Source organism: Meleagris gallopavo, chromosome 12 (assembly GCF_000146605.3).
Source record: "Meleagris gallopavo isolate NT-WF06-2002-E0010 breed Aviagen turkey brand Nicholas breeding stock chromosome 12, Turkey_5.1, whole genome shotgun sequence".
Lineage (NCBI taxonomy): Eukaryota > Metazoa > Chordata > Aves > Galliformes > Phasianidae > Meleagris > Meleagris gallopavo.
The window spans coordinates 4,639,597-4,650,729 of record NC_015022.2 but is presented as its reverse complement, the minus strand read 5'-3'; the positions used below and the strand labels follow the sequence as shown (position 1 = coordinate 4,650,729).

The following is an 11,133-nucleotide window of genomic DNA, read 5'->3' as shown; positions in this document are numbered from 1 at the left end:
GCGCACCCCCGCGGCTGCGTTTCCCGTGTGCCCGGTGCCGAGGTGCCGAGCCGCTCTGCCCCTGTGCTTCGCATCTCTACCGGCGGCACAGGGAAAATCGCCCTTTCTCGTGTCGACGTGACAAGTGCATTTGGAATAGCCGGCAGTTTAATCGCTCCAAAAGTACCGGATTCACGTATTGCGATTTAAATGGCCACAGCGGTATGAAGCAGGAGGCAGCACCGTTTACAGTGACAACCATGCACTTAAAGCCTGTATTTCAGGCTGTATCTAAGCTGATCCCAGTTTAGCACCATTTAATTGGGAGCCATGTGAAATCACACTCCCCAGTTCTAGACTTTGGAACGTTTATTTTTTCTTTGATTTGCTTTTTATTAGGCTAAATGAGAAGAAATATGGCATCAGTCCTGACAGCTTTGTGGAGCTGTTAACTGCAATACCTCCAAACTGCAATAAAGTTTTGTACAACTGCTGAACAAGACCTTGGTACATCCCCTCAGGATGTTGGGTCAGATCAAGAAAGCTGCCAATTGGCTCTGAGATTTCCACATGTACTGAGAGATGTGCTCAAATTAACGAAAGATTGGGAAGCCCACCTGTGCACACTGTTTCCGCAGACACCCACGTTCTGCTGGCTGTCTAGTGGCAGTCTGGCAAAAAAAGTGACATCTTCATGCAATCCTGTGCTTCCAGTGCTCCAAAAATGGTTGTCATTTGGTATGAAATGTGTACCAAAGGCCCTAAGATGAAAGCACTTCAGTTGTGGATTTCCTGTTTTGCTGTTTTTTTATAAGGAGTGTTTCACTAAGACATCACTAGACATACAGTCCCCAACATCTGATCTTTTGTTTTTTTTTTTTAGGTAGTATCCAGTGCCTTGCTGCTGTGATATGCATAGCTCTACCTAAATCAGTGGGATATTCCCACGTTCATAGCTTTGTGTTCAAATCCTGCACTGCACCAAGATCAGTGAGTTGTGCTGTGGCCCAGAGCACGAGGAGCTCAGAGCTCAGAGCTAGCAGCTCGGGCTCCTCAGGCTGCTGTGTGACCTCGTGGGACAGCCAGGCACTGCTTGAACACCTGTGGAGCACTGTGTGCATGAACAGACAGTGGGCCTGGGCCAGTGCAGTGCAATCCTGAATGCAGAAGCCAGCACCATGATACCCAGCTCTTGTACTGGGCTTTCTACTTGCAGGCATGCAAGAACCTAAATGAAGAGGTAGGTGCTATAATCTCTGTTTTCCATAAAGGGAAACTGAGTCACTGGGCATGGAAATAACTGATCCAAAGGCATCAGGATCAGAGAGCGAGCAAGGAACTGAAATCAGACCTTCTGAATTACAGTTGTGTTACTGCTGCTCAGCAACTCAGCCTCTATTCAAACTGTTTTTTTTTTTTTCTTCTAATTTGTAGTTTCTGAAGCACTGTGCTATAAATAGAACATGCATACAGTGGCAATGTTTGCTCTCTTTTTAGGCAGTGCTTTTATAAGTTCCTGAAGCACAAACATGCTTGGAATTTTGAGATCTTGGAGAACAGTTCTATTACTTTTCTACAATTAAAATTGTATGGTTTTGTTTCAATAAACCCATTCTGTCCTCTCTGTTTGTGCAACATATTGCATTAGCAACTGCAAAATTCTTTCTGCGCGTAAGACTTTAGTTTTCAGTAAGCATTTAGGCTCAGACCTCCAATAGGACAGCCATGCTCAATCATGCCATCTTTACAGTTTAAAATATGTATTTGCTTTGTATGGGGTGAAATAGGTGGATTTGATATTGTCTATAAGCTTTTTTTTATTATTTTAATTTCTGACAATGGAGCAAAGCTCCAGTCCTGGTCTCACAGTGAAATACCTGAAATATCTTTTTGAAGCTCTTAACAGAGCTGCTCTGCTGCAATGTCTGCCACAGTCTGGCTGGCTACATCTAAAAATTGAAACAGAATTTATAGTCTGACTACATAAGAATTTACTATATAAAGTGTGGACATTGAGATTTGAAAAATAAATGAATAAAAGATTCAGTTTTCCTAATCTACACTGATCTCTAACATTTTATTGAGGTTTTCTGAAAAACACCTTACCCACAGTAACTTGCTGTCATGAAGAATTTTCATGTCATTCTCTAGCCAATGCATTCCTAAGCTTTACTATAATCCCTCATTTCTCACTTTTGTATTTGTTGATTAATGGTGTCTGGGACCAGCAGACAGATCTAGGACAAGAAGTTTGTCTCTGTCCTGCCAAACCAGTTCTGTTGGTTGAGCAGATTTCAGTTTTAAAGCTGTCAACCGTGCCTTTTGCAAGAGTATCACTTTCACTATAGAACCTTTTTAGAAGGTTTTAGTTTCCATTATTCTGTTCCTTTATATCTATTTTTATATGCATTTATTCTATAAGCAATATTTAAACTCCAAGATCAGACCTGTCAGTGTAATCTTAAACTTTACTTGGAGGTTCACTTCAGCAGGAGCATTAAGTCATTTCAGTGCCAAATGTAAACCATTAAATAATTCAATGTGTACTTTTTCAACAGACATAAATTATTGACCAGAAAATGGCCCAACGAAGCCCAATCTTCCCAACTCTCGCCCATTCTGAAAGGTACAAACTAGAATGTAAAAAATAAAATCTTCATATTGTGGAGTATTATGTGCCTCTCTTCCTCTCTTAATTGTTTGTTTATGGTAATGCTGTAGCTTGGGTCTTTGGAATTTCATAAGCAAACAAGCTGAAATACTGTAGACTCCTTCAAATCATGCCCAGATCACAATTCCTTATTCAGCTTTTACTTAAAATTTCCTGAATGAAATTCTTTAAACTCTAATTAAATAGAAGTCCAAAAGTACTATGTTTAAACCGAAGTCTTCTAACTATAGAGAAAATGTGAAAGCTCAGAGTCAGAGCTGACTATCCTCTTATACCTCTATCAATGTTATTAGGGTGAAAGTAAATTGTCAGTCTGGTTCACTAGCAGAATCGATGTGGACTATACACAGTGAATAACAGAGTTACGAGAACAAAAATCTCTTTCAAAGTGGTGTTGAACTTTTATCTTCTACTTAGGCTTCTGAAAATGTTCCTTTCTCTTTACAGAACAGGAAAAGATTGCATGCATCCAAAGTCTTTTTTTTTTTCCACTTCAATTATCCATGAGCTCCCATTGATTTCATGGAAGCTATGTAGTGCAGAGCTCTTCTGAAAAACGTAGACCTAAATGTGAGCTTGCTTTAAAGGATAAAAATGAATGTGACTTCTGTGGCTGCAAAGCTTGTCATAGTTTTGGTCTCTCCTCAGTTTCTTCACCTGTGTATCCTCCTGTCCCGTTCATGTGAGGACAAGCTTCTGTATGCTATTACAGGGCAGCTGTATAGACTGCAAAAAGGCATGGACGCAAGCTACTTCTTTTTAATCTTGTTCTGGTTTGCTGTATCTCCCTTCCACAGTTTCTGCTTTGATTAAGCCTGAATAAAGATGAAAACTGTAGAGACAAAAAGCATTACTTCTGAAACTCAGTAAGAGGGTCTTGGGTTTGGGTTCTTAATCAAATTATGGTTCAGAACTGTAACTCTTTATAATGCTAATGTCCTCTTCTTAAGATCCTATGTCTCTGTAAAGCTTCTTTAAACTGTAGGAAAAAGAGCCTGACCTGCCTTTGTACGGACAGAGGCAGCAGCAAACAACACCCATTCATCTGTAGCAGCCGGCCTTTGTAAGTGCTTTGGTGTTTCTCCCCAGTGCTGCCACTAAGATAATCTCGTACTGTCTCAGCAGAAAGATGCTATGGAGATTTGTGTCTGACCCAAATCATATCTGAACATTCTTCTCCACCAGACGGGTTCGAAACATCCCGCTGCACAGCCAGGCGCTGACAGCGGTCCCGCTGGCATCTGCGAGCCTCGTGGATCAGCTGGAGGACAGAATCCTCAGCCATGAGAAAACCACGGCTGCGCTTGTGGAACACGCTTTTCGCATCAAGGAGGACATTGTTTCCACTCTGCACAGAATGCAGAACAAAGGGGGGGGTGATCGGTTAGCTAGGCAGCTCCTAGAAGAACACATCCGGAACATAACTGCCATCGTGAGGCAGCTCAACAGGGACATTGAGGTATGTCAGGAATTTTTCACTGGACTAATACTGTTTCAGCTACTTAGTCCTTCTGATTTAATAACAGTTTACCACAGGATGAGAAAGTTCAGGCAAGGTCTAAAGATCCTGTAAGCTTATAAATTGTTTTTGTAACTGTAAAAACTGTTTGCAAATTATGCAATTCCTCCAGTGGCTATGAAAATAATACAGGATATTAGCATGTAAACACAGAAATCTTTGTGGTACTAATGAGCTTGCTTTGAAAAGCAACACTGGAAAACCTTGGCAAAATGAATTAACGTGGTACTAACACCCAGCTAAACTCTAGTTCAAAGACTGTGCTGTATAAACACTAGGAAATGCCTTAGGTCTGTATTAAACTTTCTTTCACTTTGACTCACTGACAACACCAAGCAGCCCAACCCAACTGCTCATTTTTCTGACTAATCATGGCCTCTGCTTGATGAGCAACATGGGTGTGGTGGGAAAAACTGATGGGTAAATGTTAATATTTAAACCTTCATTCCACTGAAAATGTAATAGGTTATGGTGTGGACTTTCAGAATAAGAAATGTTAAGTAACATGGAGGTACCTGTATCAGTACGTACGAGCCTCTATTAAAGTCGTAATAAAATGATACCTGATTTTACTGAAATACTGAAAAATTATGAGTGACATTTAAAAGGTACATTAAACGTAGCATACTGAATTTGTATTTGCATATGAATACTTTGTAGATGCTGCAAGAACAGATACGTGTCAGAGACAATCTCAGCTATGGAACAAATTCTACCCTAAAGAGCCTGGAAATGCGGCAGCTTTCTGGTTTAGGGGATCTTCGTGGAAGAGTGGCAAGGTAAATGTCATTATGGACGTATATTTTTGGGACTAACTAATGTTGCTTTAATCTTGAATTACGAATGTCAATGCTAATGGGCTGAATTCTACTTTGGCAAAATTCCCAGGATAATTTTGCTCGGTGTTTTCAAGAAAATTAACAGTAATCCTTTGCATCTCAGGATTACATATTAAACTAAACAATATGTCCCATAATTCTTGAGATTAATTTTTAACAAGAGACCTCAAATTCCATATAAATCTGGATTTTGTTCAATTTTTAAAAGTACTTTGGTTAGACAGTCTTTGTAGTTTGTCTTTGAGACTAATTAGCAAAATTACTGTAAAGGAGGCATGGAACAATCTGCACTTGTAAAGAACATAATAGTTGCACGTTTTGGCAGACATTTTAGAAGTAGAAATATGTGTGTGAAATTATTGGTTAACCATATTAAAACCTACATAGGCCACCTGATGTGTAAAGAACAGACAGCTATAAAATAATAGAGGTTTGAGGGCTGCTTCAAACTCCAGCTTGCAGCTGTGCAATTACACAGACTTCAGGCTGAATTGTAAATGTGTAGGTGATGGCACAAAGTACATTTGCCTCAGTGTCTGTAAAGTGTAACATAAAAGATGGTTTAGCACAGCTACAGGAAAAGGACCTGGTCTCTCCTAGAATATCTGGGCTAACAACTTCACTGGAATTATACTTGTCCTGAGTTTGACCTATTATCTATAATGTACAGATAACTTCTCTTTTTTTCCTGTACTTCAACTGATTTAGTGATAGCAGCCTATACAAATAATCAGGGAGGGATTTTCCTTGAATTTAAGTTTTCCCTCAAATTGTTCAATTGTTTTTAAGCTTCCCCAGTAACTTCTGAGCCTGTTTTATAAAGAATACTCAGGAGAGGCTTAGCACAGTCATTATGTGTTCTTTTTTTTTTTTGTTAAGTTATGCTTCACTGAAGTTATCCTTTACTAACAGGAATGAACTAGATAAGCATTTTTTGTCAAATGAGAATTGATATAAATACATACATAACTCAATGGGAAACTTCATGGTATCATCATAGAATGGTTTGGATTGGAAAGGACCTTAAATATCACCTAGCTGCAACTCCTGACATGGGCAGGGACACCACCCACCAGCACAGCTGCCCAGGGCCCATCCAACCTGGCCTTGAGCACCTCCAGGAATGGAGCACCCACAGCTTCTCTGGGCAGCAATGCCAGCACCTCACCACCCTCACTGGAAAGAATTTCTTCTGTATTTTTCATTTACATCTATTCTATTCTAAGTTTAAAGCTATTATTCCTTATCCTACCACTATACTCCCCAGCTCTCTCACAGGCTTCTTTAGGTACTGGAAGGCTGCTATGAGGTCTGCCTGGAGATTTCTCTTCTCCAGGCTAAACAACTTCCTTTCTCAGCCTTTCTTCATAGGAGGAGTGCTCCAGCTCTCTGAACATCCTTGTGACACATGAGGATGGGCATGACACATCCTCCTTTTTCCCGCCGTCCCCCTTTTTTTTTTAATATTAAGTGACCCAAGACAGGCCTTTATGTGGAGCAATGCACTTACTGATTAGCTTATGAAGCAAAATACAATGTGCTTGGTTTCAATAAAGAATTCACATAAATAAACATGTGCCAGCATGAGCTTCACCATGGCCCTGCATGGCTGAGCACTTGGTATTGAGAGCAGCAGTCGACTAGCACAGTCTTTGCCAAGATTTCTTCCTTTATTTACTTTGGGCAACTCCCTGTCATTCTGCCTGGGTTACAATTTATCTGACCGTTTTAAGAGATTACATCAATTTCCCTTATATCAGACTGGGCAATGAATGTGGATTCATTTGTATTCGTTACCATAAGATAATTAGTTTATTGTCTCTAATCATTAGCTCCTATTCAGTATTATGCTCTGTATTTTCCTTATGTGGAGAAGGAAATAAGTTTCCCTTTACCATACATCAATTTAAAGCGGTGGTCTGTGAACGAAGGTTATTTGCCTTCATTTACAAACATACTCTACTTCATTCATTAGTATTCCTATGATTAATGATTATGGTATATCTGGAAATCATAATCAAGATTAGAGTTTCTTGTGTTATACAAATATGCAATACAAAATTTCCCTGTGATAATTTCTGATTACTCTACCGAAAATCTGTTATATAAAATAAGACAAACTCACTTAATGTAATTTTACTTCAGCATTTAGTCTTGCTAGCTTTCAGATTAATTGGAAGAGTGAAACCTTAGATACGTGATCCAGTTACTGTGGGTTTCCAACTTACTGTACATCAGCTAACTCCTCTTCTTGACCATAGCCAAGGTGCTAAGTTCAACTCAGGCTGTAGTGAAAGTAGGCTAATTTAACTCAAAGTAAGTCACACTTGCTCTAGGCTAGCATCATAGAACAGTCTGGTTTAGAACAGACCTTAAAGCCGATCCAGTTCCAAACCCCTGCTGTGGACTGGCTGGCTGGCTGCCACCAGCTTAGCTGCCCAGGGTCCCATCTGACCTGGCTTTGGGCATCTCCAGGGACGGGGCGCCCGCACTCTTCTGGGCAGCCTGTAGCATGCAGTGCATCACCAGTCTCTGAGTGAAAAATTTACTCCTAATATCTAATCTCAAACTCACCTCTTTTTGTTTAAAACGACCCCCCCCTTGTCCTATCACTATCAGACTGTGTAAACAGTCAGTCCCCCTCCTTATAAGTTCCCTTTAAGTACTGGAAGGCTGCAGTGAGGTCTCCCCAGAGCCTTCTCTTCTCCAGAACAGGCCCAGCTCCCTCAGCATTTCTTCATTGGAGAGGTACTCCAGCACTCCATTAGTCTCTGATAACCCACTCCAACAGCTCCAAGTATACAAGCATAGAAGTATACACGTGGACAATTGCCATGACTCAGTCTGTATATGAGTGATGGTAAATCACCTACATCTCAGCCTTCGGATCCTGTAAGAATTTTAGTATCAGTCTCAGGATTCTGGCTGCTTCAATTCCAGTGATTACATGTATACTAAAATTCTGTTCAGTATGAAAGAGTACTATTTATTTCCTAACACCAGCTGTTCTGTAACATGTCAATATCAGTGAGCAATTCTCTATTCTTGAGAGTTGCAGCTTTTAGCTATGAAAACAGAGATTCCTACTTGCGTGTGCAGTTCAGAGGAACAGCTCCAACACTGCCCACAGCTCTGGAGGAGTGTGGCTGGGACAGACCCCACAGCTGAGCTCACCTGCATCAGAGAGCCAACTAGTATCTCTAGCAGGAGAAGACTGGACCCACACTGCAGCTCATGTCTCTGGACCACTCCTCTTTAAGTATCATTTACTGATGATTTTGTGAAGCATTATTACAGGGTTCAGTGTGAATGATGCTGTCCATTTTTCTAAGAATCAGAATTACTATTAAGACAGAAACTGCCTCTATTAATTAAAAGCAGTGACACACTGAGCAGAAAATTATGTATATGCCGATAAATCCATTACTCTCACCTTCTGTCCTTGGCATTGCAAGTTTTATATTAAACAGCTTTGCCATGCCTATTTCTAGCGATAAAAGATCATTAAACCTGTGAGCACTGCCTTATCAAATCTTTACAGAATGTCTTGTGAACTAAGACCATTTGTCTGGAAAGTATGAACACAGCAATCCGGTCAGTACAGAAGTTGGTGTCTGCAGAGGCTGCCTGATACCAGATACCAGAGAGATGGCAGTTATGCATGTTCACACTGGGCCTACTTTGCAGATATAGTCAATTTTTACATACACTGTAGATGTGATTCATTTCAGACACCCTCGACTTATAACATGTAGGCAGATTTTCCTACATGAGAAAATGAGCCTGATGCATCTGGGATGCACCACGTTTAAGATCTTTGTGAGCAAAAAGCCTGCTGCACTCTGCCAGCTGCAGTTGTACAAAGCTCACAGGGAGGGTGGGTCTGACCTGCCAGCGCCAGCTATGCAGAATCTATAGCTCTGCTGTTCCTGCACAGAGATCGCAGGCTTCTGGGGAATAGATAGGTTATTTCATCCCTCTTTTTTTTTTTCAGATAGCAACAAAGTGGAGACATTTGGCTTTTCTTGCCTTTCTAAAGAAGCTGCCTGATTGTAAGACCTAGAATTTACCACTGTATAAACCTAAGCTGCTCTTCTTACAGATACTACTAATTGGTCTTACTATGCTGAACTGCCAAACTATAAATGACAGGTTTTATAATCTGTGGTATTTTGCTTTATTTGTTAGTTTGATACTGAAGGTATACCACCATAATTACAGTAACACAACTATAACTGAGGTGTTGAAAACACATTTTGAAGTGAAAGCTTTCCAACTGAAATGTAAGTTAAGAGAAGTTAAAACATGCCATGGCTTTGAGTAATGATTTAACCTGCCATAGTTTGTCCCATTTACTGCCTTTCCCCCTTCCCCCCTCCCTTACATTGTAACCACTGTCTGTTCTCCACCAGTTTCATAGATCAATTATAGTAACTTTGGTGGTTATAAATATACATGACTCATACTCTGCAGGAGTCTCACTCTTGAAATTATAGTACTTCTATTTTGCATCACAGTTTATGTCCTTATTGTATTACTGTAGATGAAATCCCCCTTGACAAAAGTATTTTTGAAATGCGGTAAGAAATGGACGTATTCCATAGCACATTTGTTGTGAAAATGTTACAGCGTTGAGAAATGTTCCAACATGAAGAAAGGAAACAGTAATTATTATGTGCCAGTACTGCATTTTGTAGTCTTTAGTGAGACAAAATTGCTTTAAATGGCAGCCTTACCTAAATACAGGCTGTGCTAGTTAAATCATAACTTTTCCTCACATTGTTTACTCTCTATATTGGGTACTGTTATTTGGCAAACAAAAATAAGAACGTAAGGCTTAGCAGAACATGGCTACAATAATGGAAAAATGATCTTCATAATTATTTAGGCCTCTATGTAGGGCAAACCATGCACACCACAGCAGATATCTGCTGGAGAGTAACAGAAGTAATGAGGTATTGAAATCCTGCATCTTTGAAATTCTAATGCAATTTCCCCAACTCTGACAATGACACAATTTACACGTCAGTACCAAAAGAACCATAGTACAGCAGGAGTGTGATGAAGTATTTGGGATCTATTCCCATTTTGGAGCAGCTTGCTGGATAGGGCGAGATACATCAGCATTTTTACAGCCTCATAAGACAATGTTTTGCTAGACAGACAGTACTTTCATAGAGATACCTAATATAAAATGGGTGATTTTAAAAGCCTGGGCCTTACATTCTATTCAACTATTGCTTTGGTATTTTTTTATTCAAACAGGTGTGATGCCGGGCTAGCCAGACTGTCTGCAGAGCACAAAATCACATATGAAAGACTTCAGAGCCTAACTAAAGACCAGCACACCTCTAAATTGATCTTAGAATCGAAAATCAAAGAGACAGAAATACAGGTACAGCAGAGCTATAGTCTAACTCAAACAGCTATCGTTCCTGTGAATTATTTTCCTGCCTACGAGGTCACAGATTCAAAGATGGGGGAAGGTCCTGGGGGCACTGAGGTAAAAAGGGACATGATTTAGTGGGGAAATATTGGTGCTGGGTGGATGGTTGAGTTGGGTGATATTGGAGGCCTTCTCCAACCCTGGTGATTCTATGCTTTATATATGCACACAGTCCTTAGATTGAGTACTGCTACACAGCTATGTTAATGTATTGGTCTGAGTGGAAAAGTCCTTACACTGCTGCCTTTTGCATGCTGTGGGAAGCCCCAGTATAGTATACTGGCACAGCAGTGTGCTAGCAACGTACTGTCACGAATCTTGTAGAACTGAACAGCATGCTTTGTAAATCTGCCACAGCTGCTTTTGTGGGAAATATTTCGTTAGCAGTCCTCACAGCACTCCTATTTCTATCTTGTGAGACAATACATTTTTCATCACATCATTTCACCGCCCAAGCTGAATCATGTCGGAAGCGCCAGCAAAACGGGCCTTTCGATCCTCCCCTGCCTGGGTGAGGCGGCGGCTGAGGGCGCGCTGTGTTCCAGGTATCGCACCTGCTGAGCCGCGTGGAGCAGGCGGTGGCGCAGCAGGAAGCCAAGCTGAAGCTGGCCTACAAGGAGAGCGCGCAGCAGCTCCACCTGCTGGACACCAAGTGAGCGAGCGGCGCGGGGCCGAGGCG

At 40.8% G+C, this 11,133-nt stretch overlaps 1 protein-coding gene across 3 annotated transcripts; it reads left to right on the top strand.

The window, feature by feature from the left end:
• Positions 1–375: 375 nt before the first annotated feature.
• FAM81A (family with sequence similarity 81 member A) lies at positions 376–11,119 on the top strand. 3 transcript variants are annotated; one of them, XM_010717380.3, is made up of 7 exons: positions 387–1,219; positions 2,538–2,605; positions 3,620–3,713; positions 3,836–4,109; positions 4,830–4,948; positions 10,274–10,403; positions 11,000–11,119. In XM_010717380.3, the coding sequence occupies exons 1-7, from the start codon at positions 1,212–1,214 to the stop codon at positions 11,108–11,110; spliced, it is 804 nt and encodes a 267-aa protein (XP_010715682.1). In that variant the 5' UTR covers positions 387–1,211; the 3' UTR covers positions 11,111–11,119. The 3 variants fall into 3 exon arrangements, with proteins under 3 accessions (XP_019474952.1, XP_010715682.1, XP_019474951.1); XM_019619407.2 differs by lacking the exons at positions 10,274–10,403; positions 11,000–11,119 and adding an exon at positions 9,003–10,265 and having other exon boundaries at positions 376–1,219; XM_019619406.1 differs by lacking the exon at positions 3,620–3,713 and having other exon boundaries at positions 396–1,219.
• Positions 11,120–11,133: the final 14 nt, after the last annotated feature.

Excerpts from the sequence above, each read along its gene's own strand:
- FAM81A (XM_010717380.3), top strand. Across the intron at positions 3,714-3,835 it reads ATCTGTAGCAGCCGGCCTTT|ACGGGTTCGAAACATCCCGC; the intron begins GTAAGTGCTTTG and ends CTTCTCCACCAG. Across the intron at positions 4,110-4,829 it reads AGCTCAACAGGGACATTGAG|ATGCTGCAAGAACAGATACG; the intron begins GTATGTCAGGAA and ends AATACTTTGTAG.